This window comes from Odocoileus virginianus, chromosome 4 (genome assembly GCF_023699985.2).
Source record: "Odocoileus virginianus isolate 20LAN1187 ecotype Illinois chromosome 4, Ovbor_1.2, whole genome shotgun sequence".
NCBI classification, from domain to species: Eukaryota; Metazoa; Chordata; class Mammalia; order Artiodactyla; family Cervidae; genus Odocoileus; species Odocoileus virginianus.
This window is the reverse complement of record NC_069677.1, coordinates 12,931,932-12,958,959: the sequence shown is the minus strand read 5'-3', so window position 1 is coordinate 12,958,959 and position 27,028 is coordinate 12,931,932. Positions and strand designations below refer to the sequence as shown.

Genomic DNA, 27,028 nt, shown 5'->3' with positions numbered 1-27,028 from the left:
CTAAGAACAGAGGGTAATCTGTGCTGTGACCTTTCCGAGGGTCTTACCCGGACGTGATTGAGCAGCTTGACCTTCCTATAGAGGGCACTGTTGATGTCCTGCACATTGAAGAGAGGGTCATTCCAGATCTTAATGAGCAGGTCCTTGGAGAAATTGCTGACGTAGTACTTGCTGAAATCCCACTTGCGCAGAATGCGGCTGGGGATAACCATCTGGGCATTCTCGTGGCAGCACTGACAGAAGTACTTGCCCAAGTACTCACAGTACCGTAGCCGCTTGATGTAATCTGAAAAAAATAACAGAAGGTCAAAAGGTTAGAGGTGGCTTTCCCAACTAAAAGCTGGTGAGGTAGCCTTGCTGTTTCTTTTGAATTAGAAGGAGGGAGGGCTGGTCAGTGGACTCCAACCACCTCTGTCTGAGTTCCCAAAGCTAGCAGAAACCCATACAGTGAGGCCTGTGGTTTCCGCGTCCCAGACTGGAGGCCACTGAGGAAACAAATGCTGCCAAATTGGGAAGATCCAGTCTCTAAGAACCTGGCTGAAAGTACAGTAAGTCCCCTACATACAAACAAGTTCCATTCTGAGAGTACATTCATAAGTTCAGCTTGTTCATAAGCTCAACAAAGTTAGCCAAGGTATCCAACTAACATAATCAGCTATATACTGCTGCTTTTACGCTTGCTTCTGGACATCCTGGGCTTGAAGTAAAGACACTGTACTACTGTACTCTATACAGTTGTTGCTCTTTAGTTGCTCAGTCACATCCAACTCTTTGTGACCCCACTCACTTACCCACCAGGCTCCTCTGTCCATGGGATTTCCCAGGCAAGAATACTGGAGTGAGTTGCCATTCCCTTCTCTAGGGGATCTTCCCAACCCAAGGATTGAGTCCGAGTCTCCTGCATTGGCAGTCCGAGTCTTTGCTGCTGAGTCACCAGGGAAACTCACTCTATACAGTACTGAACAGTAAAGCACCCAGAAGCAGACCACTTGTAGAGCATGCACGCATGTGACAATGTATACCAGACACACTAACTTCCGTGCTTGGACATGTGAACATGTGTTTACACCTTTGAAAGTTCACAACTCGAAGGCTTCTACGTAGGGGACTTACTGTACACAATTTTCTCTAGTAATGGGTTTCTAGAAACCATTTTCCTCTGATTACCTGTGTTCTTGCCTGGTACTACCCCTTCCCTCTTCCAGGCCCCTTCTTTTCCTTTCCCCAGGTCTGTGCTGTTACCTCCTCTAACTGCCTCTCTGACCAGCTCCCTTGCCCACGTGTGTGAGAGGATGAAGTCCTTGAAGGCAGCATGAGGGTCAGAGAAGACACTCACCAGGATCAGTCCGAATGCCGCAGCCTGCGCAGCGGTAATTCTGCTTGGCCACAGCGATTTTCCTCCTGAAGGAAGGGGAAGGAGAGGGGTTGGCAGATACCAGCTGTATGAGGGCTCTGAGACGTACAGGGTGAGGACGCAAACACAGGGCTCCCGGAAGCTGGGAAGGGAGGGAAATTCACCTATTTTTTTTTTAAGAGTTGAACAAAACAAGCCTATTGGGACAGCCAATTCAAAGCAAGGATGGCAAGGTTAGAATTTAGGCCTAGGCAGTGACTCTCCCCAATAATGAACCACACTTTCTGTACAAATGTAAGAGATGACAAATAAAGAGGAGAGAAAAGGAAAGCAAAGCATCCATCCATCTTAAGAGAAGGGGGAAAAAAACAGCTCATAAAACTATTGGGAGGGAGGCAACAGGTTGGGAGACCAGTGATAAATGACCTCTTTTCCAGTTAGCTCTGGGAAAGAATGGGAGGTCTAAGAGTAAAACTTGCAGACAAGAAGGATAATCCTCTCCTTTGGTCTTTTAGAACTGTGTGGGAGGTAGAGCTGCAGGTAGAGAGAAGAGGGTAAGGAGACAGTTCTGACAATCCACAGGGAAAGTATGTTTTCCAAAGGGCACAGCCCCTGACTACTCACGTTGGGGCTGGATGAACATTAAAAATTATCTGTGGCCGGGGTGGCGCCCACTCCAGGTTGCCGCGCACGCGGATACGCAGCTTGTAGATGTCAGCGTGCTGCCCGTCATCTGGGGAGATGGGCAGTGAGTCAGGGATGGGCAGGAGCTGCAGGAGAAGAGCACAGAGTGGTCTTCCATGGTCAGTCTGGGGAACACACACTGACCCTTCTGGCCACGACAGAAACACAATTAATGAAAGACTTTTCAGAAACACCTAAGCAAGGGCTTCATGGGAACTTGGCCTCAAAATAAATAAGGGACCAGGCTATTAGAAGTGAGGGCCTTGGGTTTCAAGAATCAAAAGGAATAGAAACAACATCGCAGTTGGTGGCACCTCTCGCTAATGCTGTCCCTAAACCCACCCTGGGCTTCTTGGTATGCCAAGGTGCTTCATGTCTTATTCAACTGTAGAGCAAAGAAGAACCTTTTTTCAGTTCTTTAAGATACTCTTCCAGTGTCTCAAGGTGGTCACAGCTCAGGTGTGCTGCCCCCAGGTCTAGTGAACAGTCATGTGGGGTAACGACAGTGAAGGAGCTGCCACCTACATGCACAGGCACGTAGGCAGGCATGCACATGAATTAAGTCGCTTCAGTCATGTCTTGACTCTTTAAGACCCTATGGACTGCAGCCTGCCAGGCTCCTCTGTCCATGGGATTCTCCAGGTAAGAATACTGGAGCGGGTTGCCATGCCCTCCTTGAGGGGATCTTCCTAACCCAGGGATCGAACTTGTGTCTCTTATGTCTTCTGTATTGGCAGGTGGGTTCTTTACCACTAGTGTAACCGTGGGAAGCCCAAGACAAGCATGCACACATGCCTTCATTTATTCATTCCACACATTTGCAGTGAAGGGCTTCTACGAGTTAGGAAGGAAACACATACATTCATGCTAAACAGTGGATGGATGACAAAGGAGAACAACATCAGGAAGGCTCACAGCCTCCTGGGGCTGGGCAGTGGGTAGAGAAGAAGAGCTGAAGAACCGACCTTCTGAGGGGCATCATGCTCTGGAACAAGCCACTCCAGCTCCGAGGCGGCGGGGAGCTGCATCCCCTCAAACTGCTTCAGGAGCCCCATGGCCACAGCCTCAGCAGACGTGGAGTGCAGGAGGCAGTGAGAGCTGAAGTGGAGAGAGTCAAGGAACTCTGAGCAGGGAAGGCAGGAGGACGGGAGCCCTCCCTGTAGGACCCGACACCTTACACAGTGATGTCCGGGCTGAAAGAACACTCACAGCCACCCCAGGCCGCAGAGCTTTCTTTCTCATCATTTTCAGACTTGTGTGTACAGTGGAAAACACAATGGTCCACACAGAGTTCTAAGACTTAGGCTCAGGTACCATTTACTAGCATTCATGACAATGCTGTTTAAGAATTCTATGTCAAATCCTTTCTCTAAACTTTTCTTTTTTGGAGGCCACACCACACAGCATGTGGGATCTTAAGTTTCCTGACCAGGGATCGAACCCATGCCCTGTGCATTGGAAGCATGGAGTCTTAACCACTGGACCTCCAGGGAAGCCCTAAACTTCAATTTCTTTAACTGCAAAATGGGAATGACAACACCTGTTTACAAAGTTGAGAGAGTCAAACTGCTCTGTGGACTCTAAAGACTATTGTTGCTCCCATGTCAGCTTTTATCTCCTCTAGCTAAGTCTACTATGGGGAACCTGTTCAATTTGATTTCAGAGTCAGATATCATGATCACTGTTCTCTCTTTCGAGACCTCATCTTCTCGGGGTCTCTGATATAATCAGACTTATCAGAGAAGGAACAATCCACATTGAAAGCTTTGCTTCCACCAGACCCTACCCTGTTTGAACCCATAATCTTCTCTTTCTCTGGCTCACCACTACCAGGCAGGCTGGTCACATTAACCTTGCCTCTTTGTGGATTCAGATGACGCCACCCCATCCGTATGCCAAGAACTGGGTTTGTCTCTCCACATATCCCAAAGTTTTATTTAAAAAAAAAGAAAAAACTACTTACAAGGACTGAGAGGAAATGAAGGATTTGCTGTGGGAGGGCGTGCTCCTTCTGATGTCAGCATCTAAATGGAAACAACAGTTAAGGGGGACAGGAAATGGAAAGGGAGGAGGTAAGGATAATAATGGACACCAATCCAAGCTACTGCCAGCTAAGCATTCAGGGCGGCAGCAAGGTGCCACATTCTATGCAGGATAAGGAGCAGAGTCCAGGTGAAGCTCTACAGACGATTTATAGTTTGGCTCTGTTCAAGTCACACCAGGCTGAATTAGTGACATTACACACAGCACTGAGAAGGTCAAAGTGGCTACAAATCCAGGTGGAAACACAAACTCTGATTTGGTGCAAAGCAGTGAAGGAGAAATGAAGCATTCTAAGGCAAGCAGGGACACACTCTGTATAAGCAGTGACAAATTACTCCAATTTCTCTCTAATCGTCTAAACCTCAAGCCCTCTTAAATGATAAACTCTCAGAAGTAAGAACTCTATCGAGCTCTTTTTTAATGTCAGAATCAGTACCCAACACAGAATTTAGACCACAGAGCTTACTCATTAAATGTACATGGAATTGAAACTTTGCTTCTAACATCTGACTGCTATTGGTATCATCCCTGAATGTGAGAAGTCTTCCATGTCCTTAATAAAGTTTCATGGAAAGACTCCCTTCCTGTCTGGTGGCACAGGGAAGAAAAGAACTTCCCTATGGCTTGGCAACTCCCTGGAGATGCCTGGTAAACAACACATTTTCGTGGAGCTATTCAACATGATCTTTACTATAAAATTTGCAAACACAGTCATGGGAATCTAAGGCAGACTTTCCAAAGCCTATTTACAATAAAGAATTTTGAAGAGGGTTTCTAATAATGATATGATTGAATCTCTAGAGATCTCATCTACCCAAATAATTTTAATAGAGAGAAGGAAATATAGCATTCAGGTTCAAGAAAGGCAGATAGAGCCTGTTCAAGTCATGGAAATAGGACTGTTCTGATAAGTCTCATCCCTCACTTCCTTTGATGCCTCATGAAAAGACCTTTTCCTAATTAAACCTACACAATGACCAATCTACTGCATTTAAGCCCCTAAATAGAGCACCAGGCTTAAATGACATCACTCTGCACTTGAGTTGCTCAATTGTTCTTCATGTTTCCTCTGTACACATATATATTTGTATGGATCACTAGCCTATAATATCTCCTTGTGAGGAAATGAGATCATGTCTAATTCTTCTGTTTAGCCCCCAAACACTTAATACAGTGCTCTGTATACAAGCATATACTCAAATAATATTCCTGGCCTTGAGGGCCAGGCTTCAAAGCTATAAGTAGAAGAGAGGAAAACTGAAAGTTCTCAGCTTTCATATGCTCTTTAAGCATAGAAAAACTTAAGACAGCAACAAAATCTTTGACTAGTAAATAATAAATCCTATTTTATTTAACAAGTAAGTTCATGTATATCATATACTCTGAATTTGCACCACTCAAATCCAGTTCCCAAGATACTGCTAGTCTGTATTCCATTCTAAATAGTGCTGTATTTCATTCTAAACAAAGCCCAAGAATACTGGAGTGGGTAGCCTATCCCTTCTCCAGCAGATCTTCCCGACCCAGGAACTGGATCAGGGTCTCCTGCATTGCAGGCAGATTCTTTACCAATTGAGCTATCAAGGAAGCCCTCTAAATAGTGCTATTGGAGGGAAAAAAATTCTAGGTAATAGCAGACCTTGATAGACCACTGGGTTTGCAACACTGATCTGAGTAACACTAAACTGCCTTGGATTGTACATAAGTCTTGCCTTGTCCTTAAAACCCTCAAAGAGCTTTGTACACGATAGGTTTTAAAAAAATATTTCCTAAATAATTGGCTCAAAGCAAAAAGCAAATTTCAGCCTGTTTAGGATAGAAAAGGAAAAAGAAGAGAAAATCTTAGATATCCTTGAGTAAAGAGCTAACAGTGATTACTGAGGGCCAGGCTACTAAAGAAAACATGGCATGCCAGAAAGGAGAGGTGGTAGACAATTCATGGTTGCTGAAAACCACTGTCTTCATAAAATCTATTTAGCATTTCTTTATCCTCACATTCTTTGAGAGAAAAAAAGTCTTCCTTCTTTGAAAAATAAAGTGAAGTCATACTTAATCCTGTTTCTTCATTTTTACTAGAGGTACAGTAATATCCTAGCTAATCATGAATATTTCCAAGAGTGCAGAAGGTTACACAAGTTTGGAAGTGAGGATCTTACCCCAAGAGTGGAGAGAGAGAGGCAGTGCCTGATACCAAAGGGACATCACACCTGTCACTGGTCAGTGCCATGAAAGCCTTGTGGTTACTAAGCCTCTGCTGCATCCTGCTCACTCTCCAGTCAATTCAAGCAGATGATTAGCTTAGTGTGGCTGGAACACTAGCTGAAGATCTGGGTAAAAGTAGATCAGGGTCTAAGATAATTAAGGAGTACAGAGAGAAAAGAAAGCTACTCAACTGAATGAGTTAAATGTACCCCAAATGAGAGCACTTTAGAAAGAAGTCTGAGAAGCTCTCCTTCCAAATGGAAGCTAACATAATTATGAAATGTTTTATCAATTATTTAAGGAGAATTGATCAATTCTTTAATGATTTCAAGGGTTTCTGATGCTTTAGATAGGATAAAGCTATTATTATGGACTGGGTAAGTTCAACAATATAAAAACAAACAACAAAATAATGACATGTTACAAGAAGAATTTTTGTATGTCCAGACACGGGCATTGGAATGATCAGGGAAGAACTGCTTAAAATCCTGTACCCTGGCAAAATCTGCACATTTTTAAATAAAACAAGCAAGGCACAAGAAGAGAGTCAACGTCAGAATTTCCTGGCCAATCTGATGGTGGGTTTCAACCTGTTTTCCTTTCAGCAGATAAGGGGATACCCAACATTCAGAAATCCAATTCTAATGAATTTTCTGCAACTGCTGATTGAAGAGGAAACACTTTAAAACGGACAACCACAATTACTCTTGTCTTAGAAGGAGAAAAACAATTATTAAAAGAGGGAAGGTGGGGAGGAGCAACCGATTACCTTGAATTGGATATAATTTTTAAACTTGCCAAAAATATAGTTCATGAACTTCTTCGTTGCCTCTCGGCTCCAAACCTGCCCTTCTTTTTGTCTGCTCTGTGATAATGGGGTTGGGCTTGAAAACACTCATCTTTTGCCAGCTGTGAAGCTCTGCCAGCAGAGGGCGCCGGAGGAACACTGGAGGAGGGAGGGGCTTCGCGGCTTCGGTGCGCTCCCCTAAGCAGACTCCTAGAGTGCACGTGCCTCCCCAGGGTAAGCAGGGCTTCAGAGGCTGTGCAGCAGAGTGCCACCGGTGGTATTTTCCATAAATGGCTTCCCTTGCACCTCCTGGGAAAGCTTCAGAGCAGGTGCTGCAGGCCTGGAACCTCCCATGAACCACTTCCCCTTCCCCTAACACCCCTTGAGTTCTGAGGAGCAACACTCCCTGGGGGCAGCCTCCCCCAGCACCCCAGATAATGGTTTCCTGGTGAGGGCGGGTGGCATGGCAGCTTTCATGAACAACATCACTTGACACTCTCAGGGCAGCTCTGCAGCTTCTGAGAACTTCTCCACCATCCAATGAGCAAGGAGGCCTGGACCTCAGACTTGGGGGTATGGCCCTCTTCTACATTCCCTCCCTGTGGCCTCTACTTCGGCCCTAGAGATGGTGACTACTGCTTATATCTGCTATTCCTGTATTCTTTAAAGTTCTCTTTACTCCTTATGAGCCAGTCTCCCATTACTTCAATCGCTCACTAGAGTTAATGATTCTTTATATTAAATTTTCCCTATTCAAATTGTCATGTGGTGTCTGTCTCCTGAATGGACCCTGACTAGGTACATCTATGTGGAAGACAAAAATTCTAGAAAAAGGAAGATTAAAGAAGAACTGATGAAGTTGCAGTGGAAAAGGAAGAAGGAAGGAAAAAACGGAACTACAAAACCCGAAAAACCAAAGAAATTGAGAAAATTAACTGGGATCAGGAGCCTGTGAAAGATATTGTATCAATTTGGCAAATACCATCAGAAGAAACAGATGAAGTGAAAGAAGCCAGACACAAAAGATCACATACTGTATGACTGCATTTATACAAATGTCCAGAAAAGGCAACTCTATATAGATAGATTAGTGGTGGACCGGGGCTTGGGGTGCAAATGTAAATTAACTATAAATGGTAAATTAACTATAAATGGGCATGAGAGGGATCTTACTGAGGATGATGGAAATGTTCTAAAACTAGAATACGGTGGTGGCTGACAACTTGGTACATTTACTAAAACTTAGTTGTACACCTAAAGTGAGTGGATTTTGATAAGTAATTATTCCTTAGTAAGATTGTTTTTTAAAAATGGAATAGGTGTTAATGAATACTAAGCTTTCTATGATTACAAGTTTATATCCACTTTACTGCAAGGAAGAAGTAACTTTCAAATCTATTTCCTTCACAAACACTTCTGGCTCCATAAGGTCTACTTGCTGAAATAGGATCTAAGGAAGTGATCATTTTAATCAAAGTATCATAATTATGCAGAGTATTTATCATAGATTATGTCTACAGTATGATGCTTAAGTAACCTTCCTTTGATAGAGTCCAAAGAGACCCTTCAGTAGCATATATTACCCAACGTAATCAAAAAGAAACCTCTAGACATGATCAGAAAGACTGCTAATGAGAACTATACTGACACTTTTTAGAAAGACTTTTGTACTAGTGATAAACTTGCGTACAGATCAGAAACAAATAAGAGAGACAGAAAGCAATAAGGAAACCTAGAGCAGAGAAAAATGAACTGAAAATTATGCTTTCATAATCGGGAATCTGTGTGTAGAAAGTTAAATCACTACTTTGGAGACACTTGCTTTCCCACCAAGCCCTCAAAATGTGTGGGATGGTGGGTCACAAGAAAAACTAGTATTTTAGTTGAAAAATACTTCATATTCTTGGTTTATAAAAAATACTTTAAAGCGCCCAAAATGGGGGAAGAAAGGATGCTAGGAAGCCCAAATAAATGTATGCTTTATGGTTAAAGCAGATTGAATATGCCCTAATTAAGAAGTAGCTGACAGTATGCACATGCAAAGGACTGTGGTTATAAACATATCAGAAACCACTTTTTTTGGTTTGATTTTTGGTTCTTTTTGTCACCCAGCATGTGGGGTCCTAGTTCCTCAACCATCCCCAACCAGGGATTGAAACCACGTGAAATCTTAACCACTTGACCGCCAGGGAAGTCCCAGAAATCAGTTTAAAAGTGAGTTAGGGGAATTCCCTGGCAGTCCAGGGGTTAGGACTCAGAATTTTCACTGCTGGGGCTTAAGTGCCATCCCTGTCAGGTAACTAAGATGCCACAAGCCACAAGGCGTGGCCAAAAAAATAATAAAATGTGACTTAGGATTGTTACTTCTCAAGTAAGACTATGTTAGAATAAATTTTAACAGTTTAGAAGTAAAAGGTACCTAATTACTTTTATTTCTCTAAATCTTAATTTAATCTTATACATACAGTTATTTCAAACTCAAGTGGCTATTAAACTGCTAATTAAAATTTTAAATTAATAAAATAATTAACTATTAATTAATAAAAGCCTGAATTTTGTTGTTTGTGTGTTTTAAAGCCACTTTGAACAGACAACTACTATTTGTTTTCGGTTAACCCCATCTACAGAAAGTCTACTTGTTTGAATCATAAAGCAGTTACTAAGACCAAACATTTGCAGCAGTAAGTCCTCATTGTAAACAAGGTAGCAGAAGAGGTAGCTTCCTGAAAGTTGGCTCTGCGAATTCAAAACTCTAAAGACCCTAAGCTTCTTCTATACCATTCTGTCTGACTTCTGCTGTCTAAATGTGTGTCAGTAACTTAGCTATCGGTTTGAATTATAATTTCTTCACCTGACCACTTCTTTCTACATTGTCCACTACCTCCATCAGCCACAATGACCATTAATCTAAAAGAATCTCTATAGAGAAGGATCAACAAGGACATCTCAGAGAGGAGGCTTGCTGGAGTCAGGAGGAAGAAGAAAAGGAGTACTTGAAAAAATGGTACAAATGAAAGTATTTATAAAACAGAGACAGAGTCACAGGTATGTAGAAAACAAACTTATGGTAACTGGGAGGAAAAGGGTAGAGGTAGAGGTAACTGGGAGGTTGAGACTGACACATATATAGTACTATATATAAAATAGGTAACTAATAAGGCCCTATCACGCAGCACAGTGAACTCAGTATTCTGTAATAACCTGTATGGGAAAACAATCTAAAAAAGAGTGGCTATATGTATATGTATAGCTGATTCACTCTGCTGTACAGAAGAAACTAACACAATGCTTTTAAATCAACTATCTCCAATAAAAATTTTTAAAAAATGAAAAGAAGTGAATCATTCCTGGTTGGCTTAAGTTCAGTTTTCTCCAGACAGTTCTCTAGACCGTTTGGTTCTCATAACACTGACAAGTCACAGGTATGTACAAAAGCTAGTGCAAACATTCACATACATGCATGTATGAGCACACCCACGCTTCTAACACAGGCTACCTGAAAACAGCGAGGCCACTGACACTGAGAGTCCATTCTTTGACATGTGAGTCAGGTTAGATCCTTCACTACCATCTGTGTAATAATGATTATAAAAGGGGGCCCTTTAGTATTCAGACAGGAAGTAAATTCATGAGAATGACAGTTCTATACCACATGTTCCTGGAATCAGGACTTGACTTTTGCTCCAAATGCTAGCTGACACTGTTTTTAGAAATCTACATCCACAGTTAGGATTTATATATGTATATATAAATTGTTATATATTATACTGCTATTATTGTTACATATTATACATATATATTAAATATATATATATTTATATATATGTATATTGGTCTCTGTTCAGTTTCTGGCATAGAGCTCTTAGAAACTTTGAAATTTCCTAAGTGATAGGAATGTCTATTATTCATAATGAGCCCTTTTCCATTAAATCTGAGTTTAAGTTAATCAGATGACTCATGGGGCCACCTAGACAGCTTCAGGAAGGGGCTGGTTGCCAGAAGAAAAAGGTAATTAGAAGATTAGAACTTTTAGCCCCACCTCAGGAACTCACGAGTCAGACACGACTGAAGTGACTTAGCAGCAGCAGGAACTCAGCCACCAATGGCCAATGATTTAATCATTCATGCTTACTTAATGAACCTTGATAATGATGAGGTTTGGGAGAGCTTCCTGGTTGGTGAACAGGTCGAGGTACTGGGAGAGTGGCACACCCTGACTCCATGGAGACAGAGGTTCCTGAGCTGAAGACACTTTGGGACCTTGCCCTATGAACCTTCCCTTCAGGTGACTACTCATTTGTATCCTTTATAATAAACTATAATCATAGAGTGCTTCTCCGAGTTCTATGAGTCATTCTACTGAATTATCAAAACTGAGTGGGGAGTTGTAGGAACCCTCGGGTTTCCAGTTGGTCACAGAGAAGTACAGGCAGCCTGGTGACCCTACTGGCAGATAGCATCTAAAGATGGAGCTGTCCCATGGCATTGAACCCTAGATCTGTGGGCTCTGTGTTAACCCCAGGAGTTAGTGTCAGAACTGAAATGTAGGCCATTCAGTTGGCGTATAGAGAAGTGGAGAATTGTTGGAAAACCACATACCAAAAAAAAAGTTTTAAGTGACTAACTGTTATAAAGAGAAACCAGATGCATTAAGGAGAAAAAAGAAGGAAGACTTCCCAAAGACCTGGAAAAATATATGTAAAAACTATTTCTGAATGGGGAAGAAACCCAGCTACCATACCTGGAGCTGAATGGGTTCTCGAAATTGGTATAAACAGGAAGTCAGAGCCTCATGCAATAAAAGATCTATTCATCATCATGTTACAATGGAGATCCACAGACACAATTCACCTCTATAAGAAAATTACTCTTGGTTCCAGTCATAGGGTGAGAGCTTACGTCCCTGAACTGTTTGGTTTTCTGTTTGTTCATTTGTTGGTTACACTGATAGAAAGATGAAGAAATTTATGATTTTTCAGGCATGGCTTAACCTACTAATCATGGGTCAACCTGATTTAACACAACTGTCTTTCCAGATAAGAGCCCCTCCCCTTCTCTAAGCAGAAGCTCATAAGAATCTGTGATTCTGCTATGCAAATTAACATGGGTAGGACAGAAAATAAAGCTCCACTTTGAAAAAAAAAAAAACTTGACATTTTCCCTCCAGTTTGCTTTTTCCCTGCCAGGGACTCTTTTTTTTCCTTTTCTTTTATGATTATAATAAAGCTCCTTTTAAACACTTCAAAACAATTTCATTTGTATTATGGGGCACAAGAGAATAGGATTCTAATTTCATGTAGGTGTGGGCCAGCTTTGGACTGCTAGGAGGTGGAATTAGAGCAAGAGTTTGAGAGAAAGGTGAAATTGAGGAAGAAACTCCAGGGTGACATCAACAGCCAGCCCACTCTACTGGAACACTTCCTTTCAGTGTTTGTTTCTGCTTAAATGTTAAATAGGTTTTGTTTTTTTAGCAAGAGAAGTTATCCCTTACAACAGCTGACAACATTCCATAAAGAACCATACTGAAGACTCCCTATTTAGGGAAAGCTTCTCATCTATGAATCCAAATTGAAAGAGTTAATGAAAGCTCCCTTGAAAAGTGTTAAATCATACCTTGGATTTCAAATTCATCAACCTCATCATCAGCAGAGCCAGAGTCAGAGAACTGTGCTGAATCACGTGAACTGAACTGGGAGCTGCTGGAAGTGAGCCGAAAGCCTGTTAACGTTAAAAAAAAAAAAAAAAAAAAAACAGTAATGAAGAGCACAGAAAGAGGTGTCTGACACTTTCTGGGGTCACAGTAAAAGCAAACTGGTAGGACTTCAATAAAAAAGTGAACAGAAGCTTAACTGGCAGTTATGCTGGGGAAATGGAAACCAGCTCTAGTTTCCCTTTCTTGTTTGATCCCCTTAAAAGTTTCACATAAGCAGGAAATACTGCTCTCTGGAAAGGGAATCTGCAACCAGTGGCCTCAGTTCTCCTCATATCAGAAACCTATTTTTTGGAAGCTATGTCTGAGGAAGAACATAGATGAACTCCAGGACTCCAGTCTAGTAGAAAAAAAAAAAAATCAAAACAATACAGGAAATCTTTCTGACAGCAGAGGAACCCTTGGCTTGGGTATAACATCTCACATGAACATATAAAGACAGAAAAGGAAGCCCACGAGGTACCATGTCTTATCCAGAAACCCTGAAGGGGTAGGAACAGGCATTCACAGCCTCACTCACTTCCATGCTCCATCTCCTGGTACCCGGGGAGCAGGTTCTTGGTGCGGATCTGCTGGCGACGAAGGCGGATCTTCTGCTTCAGTTCCTGGATCTCCCTGTCACTGTCCTCCTCCCCTTCCTCCTCTTCTAGGCACTGGCTCATCATGTTGCACTTCATCAGCTCGATGGCAGCGATCAAAGACTCTGATATGCTAAAGTGGGCATTCTCCTGGGGAAGGAGAGTGCCAACAAGGGGACACCTCAGTGACTGGTCTCTTGGAAAGAACTTCCAAGATGTGCACTGCTTTCATTCGAAACACCCAGGGGAAATGCACGCTGCCACTGGAAAGAAAGCTGATGGCCAGAAAATCTGCTCCAGGTTCTCTTTGCTCTTGTATCTGACCATGCCCAGCCTTCCTGTCCCACTTTTCACATAAAAATATGACAGAGAGGTTAAGTTTTTCCTAAACTGGCAGGCAGGTTCTTTACCAATAGTATCACCTGGGAAGCCCATAAAATGCTACAGGGACATTTTATTTATTACATATCTGAGCCTTAGAACAAAATAGAGAAGCCGATTTCAGGGACAGTCTTTATCTAAGGTTCCAGGGTCAAGGTCATGTGACTAAAATTCAATGTTTCTATGCCCAAGGGAGCTTTTAAGGCAAGATCAGTAATATTTTTGGACTCAGTGAGGAGCATAAGCTCCCTGAAGAGTTATCCAAGGATAGAACTTGTTGAGCTTATCTTTATGGTGACTTCTCTGTACTGTAGTCTACACACGTTATAGCTGTGCACCCAAAACCTGTTTAGGACAAATTGCACCATACCCCTCTGGCCGGATCTCCCTGCTGCTTCTGCTAAGTCGCTTCAGTCGTGTCTGACTCTGTCCAACCCCATAGACGGCAGCCCACCAGGCTCCCCTGTCCCTGGGATTCTCCAGGCAAGAACACTGGAGTGGGTTGCCATTTCCTTCTCCAATGCATGAAAGTGAAAAGTGAAAGTGAAATCACTCAGTCGTGTCCGACTCTTAGCGACCCCATGTACTGCAGCCCACCAGGCTCCTCCATCCATGGGATTTTTCAGGCAAGAGTGCTGGAGTGGGGTGCCATTGCCTTCATGGCAATGCCTTTCAGTGGCTCTTTAGTGTCCTCACCTTTTCCAGGTCTGCACAGCTGCCGAAGTCTTGCTCAGATAGGTAGCTGATAAGGGACTGTCCTTCTGATGGTCTTCGGAACATGCCTTCTCCTGAACACAGGTACTGACTGCCCTCTGTGGGAAAATGGAGTGTGGATGTCAAAAGCCCTGGCTTGGAAAAGCAAATTTTCTTTACAGCCAAGCTTCTTTGAGAGATCTGATGATTTTAATGCTAAAGATGCTCACAAGTCTCTCCCAATAATAGGTTAGAAAGATGTCTACCTTCTAAAGGAGTTTCTCCGAATCTCAGAATCCCAAAGCACTAAGCGCCTAGGTTAGAGAATGGTGGAATAAACAGGGAGAGCCTGGAGACCACCCTTTGACCACCTAAATTTAAAGATGACTTAGGCATCCTCCTACCCACAAAAAAAAAAAAAAAAAAAAAAAACCTGTGCTGCGAGTCAGACAAGGAAACAAATGTCTTCTTCCTATGGATAATTTCAATGTGGAGTTTATCTTCTGGTCATTAGGCTCAGACACTCAAAGGCCTCTTTTCAAGGTCTCTCTCACCCACTCAGAGAGCCACTGTAGCTGGCTCACCAGACATTCACGGTGATAACACTCACAGCATGAGACGGTGGGACTCCTACAGCAGAGAGGAGCAAGAAAAAATGGCGGGGCCATGTGATTTCTAGCACAGGGGTTGAAAATGATGAAGAGGAGGGTGAGACTGTATGGTGTGCGCCCTCCACACAGCTAAGATGAGCCACAGCTCAGAGTGTGGCAGGCACGGGGGGAGCAGAGCAAAGACACGACTGCAGCCTGGCCTTCCTAGTGCTCACTTACCATACTCCATGTACAGAGAGCTGCGTGTGCTGACTTCACTGCTTTGACCAGAGTAGGACAAGGGGCCTCTCAACTTCGACTTATCACTGCAGGATTCTAGTGTCAGTGGCCACCAGGGAGTAAAAACACACATACGAGGTGAGCAACACATATATTCCCAACCTTGGAGTTTCAATATCTAACTGCTCCCATTCCCCACGCCCTCCCGGACAGGAGAGAGGTGGCACACCAACAGGACACAATCCAAGAATGCAGGACCACACGGAGGGAGGGAGGTGGGAAGTCAGTGTATTCTAAGGAGAAAAGAGAGCAAACGAGACCTGAAAGGCAGCAACACAAAGGCGAAAAAGAAATCAACATGGATTCATGATCGGTTCTCTCCTCTTCCATCTTCTTACCAAGTGTTTCAGGAATATCAGCCAATTTCTGCCCTCTTGATAAACCAGTTTAGAAAACAGTCCTCACAAACACATTGCAGTTTTTCTTATCCTTGACACTAGACTTTAGAACAATATCAGAAGGATTAAAGTCACTAAAAAAATACTAGGATATGGCCTCTCTTGAACCTGAAATATAAATTTGTCATACTTACAAATTTAACCTATTTTTGAACTGGCAGAACAACAAAATAACACCCAGCAATACCCTCAGAAGAAGCATCAAAACAATGCTACAGAAGCCAAGGATGATGGCCCTATAACCAAGGGGCTCAGCCCCAGGACTGTGGACTCAGCCTTCCTGGAGAAGGAAGGGAGGGGTTTCAAAAGAAGGTTGCAAGGTAGAAGTGTCTGGGTAGAAGTTTTCAAGGAACATTGAGAACTGAAAAGGGAGGAACAGCAGCAGGCACAGTTCGCAGGAAATGGAACCTGATCTTCTCCAAAGGGAAACACAAAATTTCCCAGCACCACAGAAGGACTAGCAAGCAGAAAAGCAGGTGGGTGCCTGGGAAAAGAGCAGGACGCACTGGGAGAATGAATGAATGAGCAGCATCCAACCCATTTCCCTGACAGATGGTGCCAATTTGTCAACTGCTCCTCTCACAAAAAACGCTCCTACATGGTAAACAATAACTCTGTGTTCCCCTGGTGGCCTTGGCAGTGGGCTCTGCTCCTCACTACACACCAGCAGTCACCGTGATGTCATGGTGAGAAATCATGACTCAGAGACAACCTCGGCGGTCCCGAGTCAAACTCAGGGCACAACACACACTCCAGTACCAGCATCCTGGTCATTCACCAGGAAAACCCTAGTCAGAGGGAAGGATGACACGTGTGAGAAGCTGCATATGAAAAGGCTGTCCAGCTTTGCTCACTGACCTCACTACCTCCTGATGCTGACCATTCAACTGATCAGCTCTAATTCTCAGAACTTCCTCACAATGACTTGAAATCTGTCGTCTCACAGTTTCTCATCTCCTTAAGGGCAATGCTCTTCTAAACAAAAGTCTTGCAGGCTTGTCTCTCTTTAACCTCTTTGCCATGCTAACATACTCAGTATCTTTAGCCACTCATCATTTTCAGTTCACCCTCACCACTCTGCCTTGCAGACACATTCCAGCATCAGTATCTCCATGCATTATGTACCCAGAATGGAACACACATGCAGTTTGAATACCACTGTGAAAACCAAAGACACAGACTTAAGTCACTAGAAAAATCTATTTCGATCGCTGGAATGAAGGGGTAGGGCTGGAGGAGGTGGAATTTACAGGAGAAGGAAGACAAATAAAAGAAAAAGGAAACAGGGGAGTCCAGGCGAGTCAAAAACATGCACTCACATCCAAGACCACAGAAAGAGGAGAAAACATATTCTGGTGTTAATTCAAGGAAAATAAAGTAAGTCATAATAAGTACTCAGTTATAAGAAAAATTCTGCCATTGATTCATCATGGTATCTTAACAAATAGCAGGCCTCAGTTTCACCTCTAGGCAATACAGGATTGACTAGTAAGAATTCTACCTCCCAAAAGCTGCTGAGAGAAGGAGTGAGGCATTTGGAAGTCATAAGCAGAAAATATATCACATAAAATATTGGTATCATTTTACGACCAGGTCCAAGCATCACAACAGGACCAGACTAGCCAGGCTTGATTGACACCAGAATGGAAAAGGAAGTTCTGCACTAAGCAAGATGGTCACAGAGGAGCAAAAGGAGGCAGGGGGTGGTGGACAGAAAGGAGGAGGACTGGCTCCCAAACCTGCAATGGGATCTTCAACTATAATGGTGATATTCCTGGGGCCTCCTGTATGTAGACAGACAGGTGCAGAGGAGAGTCAAGAAAACGAGAACAGAGAGTGAGAAAAAGAGTGTCTTTTTATCCAGCAAAGGTGGAGGTGTAACTCCTGCAAGGGAACCCTATAGTACAGATGGAGGGATGACACATATGAGAAGCTGCACAGGACCCATACTCCCTCAGACCCTTCTGCTTAGGTTTTCTCTGGCTCCCTTTTCCAATGCAGGTTACTGTGGTTTCTGGAATCCACATAGATTCAAGAATGGGGAGAGGGGAGTTTTACATGCTCAAAGGCCAGCAACCTGGAGTACAGCAGACACCACATCTGCTCCAGGAGATGCAAAGTAAGGGTCTAACCTGTGCACTCTTCACATCTAAGAAGGCTAGTGGGAAGACAGACTTTGAATTGGAGGTTTCTTGGTTTCTGAACCAGTTCCAATGAGCCAACCCACATTCTTGAGGGGAAAACAGAGACGAAAGTTTGCAATTCAGAAGTTTCAGATGAGGGCCTTAGCTCTCACCTTTTAGAAATTATAAACCAGAAATCAACAGCAGCTCTAGTTGTAAAGAATATCTTCCTTTTATGCTCTTAATTTTTCTGCTTTATTTTGATATTTTATTTCCAAAGCTTTTCCACCCAGAACTGGATTTGAGCACCAAGGTCCATGTTCCACTTGCTTTTATGGAGATGTTCTTACAAATGAAACCCAACCAAAGACTGCCAGACACAAACAACCTAGGAAAGATGTGGCAGGGAAACAGCAAAAGCAGCGACACCCACCTTGGCCGTGCCTGGGGTGCTCTCTGCTACCAGCTGGTATTTGTGTGAGGGTGGTCCCAGGAGCCAAGGCCTCCTTACCCGACTGCCTTTCAGCCTCAATTACTGATGCAGCGGTCAGCCCACCTACTTGTTTACTAGGTCCCATCACCCAACACTCACTACATCTCTAGTGTTAATCAGGGAATCCTAGTATCATTTTGCCTCTCTCTTATTGTTATTATATTCTGACCAAACTTCTCAGGGAAAGAATTTAACAGGATTATTTTTAAAGCTCATTAGTACTTCCCCTCTGTCTGAGAGACACATTTAAAACTTAGACTGTGATTAGTCACACTATCCTCTGATGCTAAAAAATTATGAAAGAATCCAAGAAAACACTTACTATTTAGCAATGTATAAAGGAACAAACGTAAGTATCCCCAGAGAGATTTTGGATTTAGGTATCCACATTATATTAAAAACTTCTCTTTTCCACTACAAGCAGGATACTCTTTATAATCTTCAGAAAAATAACTTCTCTTCCTGCCACTTGAAGACCCTTAAGAAAAAATCTCCCTTCCACTGGAAATTTCGGAGGCCGCCTTACTGACACGCGGTTGGTGGTTATCATTACCTGGGCCTCCTCTGGAGGCAATGTTGGTGTCCGAATGGGAGCGAGTATGGCTCTTCTTTGTTCCTCCGGTGACAGTGAGCGTTTGCCCCTCTGAGAAGCTAGATCTGCGAAGGATACTGGACAACTGGCTCTGCCCACCTCCCTCCTGGTCCCCTAGAGAAGCAGCAGCAGACTCTGGCTTCTGGGAGCTGCTGGAGGAGAACAAATTGGAGCTGCTGCTGTCGGTATTGCTGCTGTGACTCTGACAGCTGGTGGTCCGGCCCCGGGGGTCCTGGTTGCCGATGGCCAGGTACTCAGGCCCCTCGCTGGCATCACTCGGGGAGTCATTCTGGCTGCTGACCCAGGATGCTTCCAAGGGGCTGGTCAAAGTGCTGGAGCTCATCTCATTGGGGGTCGTGGGGGAGTCCTTGGCTAATGCAGTGATTGGAAGTAGAGGGTCTAGGACAGTTTGATCCTCTGCTGCTGAGACATGCCCTCTGGTTTCTTGAGGTTTTCGGGGTGGGCCAGAGAGTGAAAAGGAAGTAGATCTTCTTTCTAGGATATGAAAAGAAAGGGAAGGGAAAGGTGAGCTGGGAGCTTTTGAGCTGGCATGTATGAACTCCGAAGCTAAGGACTGAACTCCCTAAATGGGGATGCCCAGGACATATGATGTCACCTCAGAAAAGGTTAAGTCATTCAAAGTAAGTAAAATTTACTGAGAAGCAGCTAGGCCAAAAGCATGAACTCTTGAGACAGTGGCTTCTTTGCTTACCAGTATGCATTCCCCATGAGCAATAATAATGCTCAATGAGCAATAATAATAACACCCACCTCGTAGGACTGTTTTGAGGATTAAATGAGATAATATAAACAAATTGATGACAACAGAGCCTGACATGTGGCAGGCACTGAAGAAATGTTAGCTATTATTATTGAAATGCCTTCTTGGCGATGTGGATTAGAAACCCAGGGGAAACTAAAAACATCTCTTTCCTCTGTTACTTTAATGATTCTACGGAATTATCTTAGGCTAGTTGCTATATTCCTCTTTAAGACTTCCATACTGAGACATGAAGTGTGACAAACTGCACTGACCAGAGGCTCTATCATAGCCAGTGGGTAAGCAACCACTATGTCCTCCGTTTTCCAAGGTTGGAGATATATGTCTTCACAATCCCTCACTGCTCCCATACCTAAGCTGTGGTGGGGGAGGTGGTGGAGACTGGAGAAGGACCCAAAGTAGGAATGCTGAGCACTGTTGGTTGAAGGGGTGTATGCGGAACCAGGCAGAGCTGTCAGGCTCTGGCTCTTTGTCACCAGGAGTGGGCTCTCATGCTTTCTGGCAAACTATTAAAAAAAAAAAAAAAAAGTGTCAGAATCAAGGATAGTGGCCCTCAGAGGAAGGGCACAGTATTATAGAAACACTGGCAGAAACTGAACTGCAGCCAGGGCCTGTAGAGACAGCACAGGTACCCTCTACCACAGCACACAACTTTGAAAGCTCAAAGTCCTGGCAAACATCATGGCTTCTGCAGCTGGAATCCTCGGTGATTAGACCAGGAGTGCTTTACCGTGAAGGCAATACAGCAAAGGGCTTAAGTCTATGCACGAGGAGTCAGAAGTCAGATACACTGGGGCTCAAAGCCAGGCCCTATCACAAGTTATTTGGTCCAAACTCTGGGCAAATGATTTATCTACTCTGTCCCTCAGTGGCCTCCTTTATTTTATTTTTTTTGCCTCCTTTATAAAATGAGATTAATGTCTACTTTACAGAGTTGTGAGGATTAAATGAGATGATACATGCATTGTGCATAGCACCATGACTGGCATGTAGAGAATATTCCATAGGTGGCAAGCAAGAATCAAAATTTTAAAACCAGGAGAGATAGGGGATCCCTCCACAAAAGAAAGAGGGCTTGTGATTCCATTCTAGCTGAGGCACTGATATTAGTGATGGGATGAGTGACCTGGAGAATGAAAAATAAGCAACACAAAATAACAAAATTTCCTTGGAAAAAATGATCCTACGTAACATTAGGCCACACTACATCTGATGCTCTATCTACAGTCAGCTTGATTCACAATCATCCCTCCGCCATTTTATCAAGCCTGCCCTTCAGGAGGTGCTTACTCAAACTAAAGATTTTTTTAAGGATTAAAAAAAAAGAAAACAGACAACTCCCTCCGCAAATAGACTTAAGTTTACTTACAAATAGGCTTTTTACTTCAACAGATACTTAATGGTACCGCCTCTCCTTTTTCTAAGTTTTCTGTTTGTTTTTAATGAGAGCCTTTCAGTTCATAATTGCCTAAGTGAAGTAGTTTGCTACACAGGGTTGCATCATGGTGAGGTGTAGGAGGCCAGAAAACAGACACAGATAATTCCTTTCCCCCTTTACCATAGAAGCATCAATCTGAGCCAGCAGGCGAGGGTTGTTCTGTTCCACTGCTTCCAGGCACTGAAGCATGGCCGTGACGTGGGCGTCACTTAGCAGGAAAGCAGTATCTGGGGAGAAAAAACTGCTGCAGTGACGGAGCCCCTTAGGGAGAATTTCAGCCTCCCTATATGGCCCCGGGAGAAGGTCAGGGAAGGAGAGAGGGAAAAGGCAAAGATAAGGAGAATCATATCGCTGTGGATAGAGGGAAACCAGGGACAAATAAAGTACAGAAGAGGCTAGGTCATGTGCAGGATAGCAAAGAGGCTATGACAAGAGGCTGCAAAAATCAGAAAGACCCAGATGTAATCTCTGGCTTTGGGTGACTCTGGCCAATCACCTGACCTCCTTTGAGCTCTGCTTTTCTGATTAGAAAATAGGGGTATTAATACCCAACTCTCAGAGTTACTGTTAGGTATGTATGTATAAAATATAGATAACACTGACTAGAACATAGAAAACTCTCAGTAAATAGTATAGATTCTTTTATTAATGCTGTCTATTGTGGTAAAAGCCACATAATATAAAACTTACTATTTAACCATGTTTAACTATACAGGCCAGTGACACTAAGTACATTCACATTGTTGTGCAACTCTCACCATCATCTCTCTCCCCATCACCTTCCTAAACTGAAACTCTGTCCACATTAAGACACTCTGAGTCCCCATTCTCCCTTCCTACCCCCCGATAGTAAGTTATTCTTATTGATCTGTGTGTATAAGAGTGGGGAAATACCTTAGCATAAAGCGTGACTGTGTTTTACACAAGACGTTAGAGAGAAGACTGGATACATGTTTCTGATTAGAATCTCTGTGAAATCAAGTAAAAGTATGTGACCCCAGGGTAAGAGTGGGTCTATAAAGAAGAGTAAAGTGGAGGAGAATGAGGAAGTCCATGCAGCAACCCTGGAGAGGTGACCTCTACCTACCTGTGTAGAATTTTCTGATGTACTGTCTGTCCCCCAGCAGAGGTCGGAGCTGGGCTGAGAGGCAGTGGCACTGCAGGCTGTGCTGCAGCCACAGCTCAGCCACGGCACGCTCACTCACGCCATCCGGGCTGCTCTGGCCGTTCTCATGCAAGTTGATAAACTGGGAGCAAAGAAGCATGAGTCAAAATATACATCCTGATCAATCCAACGAGGTTGAGGCTAATGACAGGAAAACTAAACTGAGCAAGGTCAGAGGAGTTAATCAGAGGTATTTGCCCTCCAGCTAGCATCTAGATGTTGTAGAGGAAGGAGAAGTAGGGAAGAGATTAATGGCCCTGCTGCTGGTGTGGACCACTGGAAAGGGACTAAGCAGTTAAGATATAATATGCAGCTCCAGGAGAGGACAAAGCTGCTACATCTGTCTCTTTATGTTCTAACTCCAAAGAGGCATGTATTCTGGGATATTCAGAGGAAAAATGAACTTGACACCCTGGGTTCTTTCATAGAGTCTTCTATTTCAGGTATGCAGGTCAAGAAGCAACAGTTAGAACTGGACATGGAACAATGGACTGGTTCCAAATTAGGAAAGGAGTACATTAAGGCTGCACACTGTCACCCTGCTTATTTTTTTTTTTTTTAAATTTTTATTAGTTGGAGTCTAATTACTTTACATCATTACAGTAGTTTTTGTTATACATTGATATGAATTAGCCATGGATTTACATGTATTCCCCATCCCAGTCCCCCCTCCCACCTCCCTCTCCACCCGATCCCTCTGCTGGATGAAGCACAAGCTAGAATCAAGATGGTTGGGAAAAATATCAATAACCTCAGATAAGCAGATGACACCACCCTTATGGCAGAAAGTGAAGAAGAACTAAAGAGCCTCTTGATGAAGGTGAGAAAGGAGAGGAAGAAAGCTGACTTAAAACTCAACATTCAAAAAATGAATATAATGGCATCCAGTCCCATCACTTAATGGCAAATAGATGGGGGAAACAATGGAAACAGTAACAGACTTTATTTTCTTGGGCTCCAAAATCACTGTAGATGGTGACTGCAGCCATGAAATTAAAAGATGCTTGCTCCTTGGAAGAAAAGTTATGACCAACCTAGACATCATATTAAAAAGCAGAGACATCACTTGGCCAACAAAGGTCCGTCTAGTCAAAGCTATAGTTTTTCCAGTAGTCATATACGGATGTGAGAGTTGGACAATAAAGAAAGCTGAGTGCCGAAAAATTGATGCTTTTGAACTGTGGTGTTGGAGAAGACTCTTGAGAGTCTCTTGGACTGCAAGGAGATCCAACCAGTGAATCCTAAAGGAAATCAGTCCTGAATATTCTTTGAAAGGACTGATGCTGAAGCTGAAGCGCCAATACTTTGGCCATCTGATGGGAAGAACTGACTTATTGGAAAAGACCCTGATGCTGGAAAAGACTGAAGGTGGGAGGAGAAGGGGACGAGAGAGGATGAGATGGTTGGATGGCATCACTGACTCAATGGACATGAGTTTGAGCAAGCTCCAGGAGATGGTGAAGGACAGGGAAGCCTGTGTGCTGTAGTCCATAGGGTCACAAAGAGTTGGACATGACTTAGTGACTGAACAACAACAACCAGAAAAGAAGGCAAGAAAAACCTGGGGTAAGAAATCTAGGAAAAATGCCCCCAAAGATTCTTTACCAAAGAAAAACCACCTGAGCACCTCTTTCTGGCTCTCACCACAGCATTCTCTATTTGAAACATACTCCTACTGGCTATTTCTACAAGCAAGGTTTCATAGCCCACAATCAGAGGGGAAAAAAAAAAGTATGGATGGCACTTTCAGGTAGATTCTAAGAGGAAATGATTATAGAAACACATTTAAGAAAAGAAAGAGAACGGGGTTTGGTGGGAAAAATAAAGTGATAAGGACCCAAAAAAAAAAATCCATGTAAGAAAATCACTGTGCTCTGGTCTTTTCTCAGAAAAAATAGCCAGAGTGACCACCCTGTAATTTGGTTCCCTGATCATTTAAAAATAAAGTACTTTCCCAGACATCTCCTCAGCAATGAACCTGGCAGTAAGTGTGATACACATGAAACAAGACTGGTCATGAATCAGTAAGTACTGGAGATGGGTGATGGATATTTTGGGCTCATTTCACTAATCTAATTTTGACTATGCTTGAAAATTTCTACAACCCAGGGTTAAATAAATAAACATATATATTTGGCAGTGATTGCTCTGGAACTAGTCTTGTAACTCTGGCCAAGTTACCTAACCTCCTGGAGCTCTGTCCCTGGCTGGGAACCAGGGCTACTATACTGAGCTGAGAGAACAGGAGAGTAGAGGGCTACAACAGAAGCTAAAGTTGTTGGGAATGTGTTAGGTTCCATTTGACACTGGTCTCCAGGAACCTCACATTTTTTTGTATTTGGTGTATCCTCTTCTTCTTAAATGGTTACCACATATCAGTCCTACTTACCCCTAACCATTCAGAAAACTTCTTGCCATTTGCTCTGGATTCTAAGAAGCTTCATTCTGGTCCCATATTTGCAAATCTTTTGAAAATAACAAAACTTTATACCCCTTCCCTAGAGGAGGGAAAGTGGCCTAGAGCAAGGAGTGTACAAGGCTTATTTTTTAAAGCATCTTCCTTTCCAAATCAGTCCGACAGGGATAATTTCCTCTTCTTGGTTAATAGGAAACTTGCCATATGCCATCCCTCTAGCCTAGGAGACTCTGCATACAGAACATCAAACAATAAAGCCTTGTGGTTGCCTTTACTTCTTACCTTCTCCACATGAAGGGCTGAGTGGGGACTGAGCCAGCGAATGTCTTTCACAAACTGCCAGTAATCAGTCTGGCGGCAACACACCTATTTCAGGAACACATAAGGTAAACAAATCATTACCATTTTGGACCACATCCAGTTCTTATATCCATATTCAAAGAGAGGAAAAAGAAAAGCCTAACCTTCCCTTGCCACAATAAAGGTTCTCAACAGCAGTCAAAGGAACACATACAGATAGTCACCCTTTTAAAGGTCAATTGTTAAAAACTATTCTAATTGTTCTTTTAAGGAGGTAATATATGCATATGATATAGAAGGTTATACAGTCGACCCCTTGAACAACACAGGTTTGAACTGTGTGGGTCCTCTTCTATGTGGAATTTTTTCAATAAATATATTGGAAAAAAATTTTGAAGGTTTGTAACAATTTGAAAACAACTCATAGATGAACTGCATAGCTTGGAAAAATTGAAAAAAATTAGGAAAGTTAGATATCTCATGAATCCATAAAATATATGTAAATGCTAGCCTACTTTATAATTTACTACCATAAAATATATACACACCTATTATAAAAAGTTAACGTTTATGAAAACTTACACACACAAACACTTAGGAGCCATACATGGTGCCATTTGCAGTCAAGAGCAATGTAAACAAACATATAGAAGAACATCAAATCATAATTGCACAGTTAATTTTATGCAATTATATACTACTATAATAATTTTGCAGCCACCTCCTGTTATTGTTGTGAGCTCAAATGTTGCAAGTGTCCACTCAAAATGCCATGTGACACTAATCATATCTGTACGAGCTATTCAGCTCTTCAGTAAAATATATACTGCAGTAAAAAGTGACCTCTCCCAGTTCTCATGTATTTTCCATTGTGTTTAATGTAATAGCAAAGATTGTGAATAACACTCTGGGACCCAGACAAAGTGCCACTAGCAATGTTGGGAGTGCTTCCAAGAAGCAAAGTCATGGCATTATAAGAAAAAGTCGAATCTACACCACAGATTGAGGCCTACAGGTGCAGTTACCCATGATTTCAAGATAAATGAATCCAGTATAAGGACTATGGTAAAAAAAGAAAAGGAAATTTGTGAAGCTGTTGCTATAGCTACTCCAGCAGGCACAAAAATCTTGTACTTTTTGAGAAATAACTTTAATCACATATTGAAAACTCAGCTTTTATGTTGGTACAGGATTGCTATAGGGAAGACATACCTAAAGACTCTAATATGATTCAAGAAAAAGCAAAGTCATCATGTGACAACTGAAAGCAAAAATGGTGGAGGATCTAAAGCTAGAGAATTTAATGCCTGCAAAGGATGGTTTAAAATTTTTAGAAAGAGGTTTGGAGAAGCAGCTGCTGCTGACCAAGAAGCAGCAGACAAATTCATAGACACTGTTAAGAAAATAATTGAGGAGGAAAGAAAAAAAAAATAAAATAAAAGAATTGAGGAGAAAAGATATCTATCTGCCACACGTTTTTAATGAAGATGAAAGTACCCTATTCTGGGGAGAAGGGAGGAAATGACACAGAGGACAGTTACTGGTAAGGAAGAAAAGCAAGCATGAGGATTTAAGACAGAAAGGGACAGGATTACTCCTCTGTTCTGCGCAAATACAGTCGGATTTATGATCAGGACTGCCCTTATCTACAGGGTAATAACTTACTTTCTTCTAAACTCTTCGATAATTTTTAAATTTTCAGCAAATAAAAACACATATGTTATTTACATATTCAGAAAAGAAATAAACAGTGACTTCCCTGGTGGTCCAATGGTTAAGTCCATGATCCCAAAGCAGGAGGCACAGGTTTGATTCCTGGTCAGAGAACTAAGATCCCACATGCCGCAGAGTACAGCCAAATATATACATACACATACACAAGAGGTCTTTTCTATTATTGTTGTTATTTTTAAATTGGGACATCTATATCGCCAACTGCAGGTTTCTTCTTAGTGGTGGAAAAGAGGGGATCTTTGCACTTATAGTCAGCTAAGAGATCT

The 27,028-nt window shown here is 42.7% G+C and overlaps 1 protein-coding gene across 7 annotated transcripts in view; it reads right to left on the bottom strand.

The window, feature by feature from the left end:
• RUBCN (rubicon autophagy regulator) overlaps positions 1-27,028 on the bottom strand; it is a 60,813-nt gene that overhangs the window by 5,615 nt on the left and 28,170 nt on the right. For 3 of the 7 annotated variants that reach the window (XM_070466138.1, XM_070466133.1, XM_070466137.1), the window contains 15 exons: positions 25,011-25,094; positions 22,235-22,394; positions 21,268-21,374; positions 20,062-20,215; positions 18,890-19,423; positions 17,460-17,504; positions 15,263-15,358; positions 14,436-14,551; positions 13,301-13,508; positions 12,684-12,788; positions 4,002-4,062; positions 3,004-3,136; positions 1,979-2,124; positions 1,337-1,401; positions 48-286 (listed from right to left, as the gene is read on the bottom strand). In XM_070466138.1, coding sequence (XP_070322239.1) covers positions 48-286; positions 1,337-1,401; positions 1,979-2,124; positions 3,004-3,136; positions 4,002-4,062; positions 12,684-12,788; positions 13,301-13,508; positions 14,436-14,551; positions 15,263-15,358; positions 17,460-17,504; positions 18,890-19,423; positions 20,062-20,215; positions 21,268-21,374; positions 22,235-22,394; positions 25,011-25,094 — 2,253 coding nt within the window. Of the gene's footprint in view, positions 1-47; positions 287-1,336; positions 1,402-1,978; positions 2,125-3,003; positions 3,137-4,001; positions 4,063-10,566; positions 10,642-12,683; positions 12,789-13,300; positions 13,509-14,435; positions 14,552-15,262; positions 15,359-17,459; positions 17,505-18,889; positions 19,424-20,061; positions 20,216-21,267; positions 21,375-22,234; positions 22,395-25,010; positions 25,095-27,028 lie in introns of all 7 variants that reach the window. The other 4 variants (XM_070466139.1, XM_070466135.1, XM_070466134.1 and 1 more) reach the window with 4 other exon arrangements.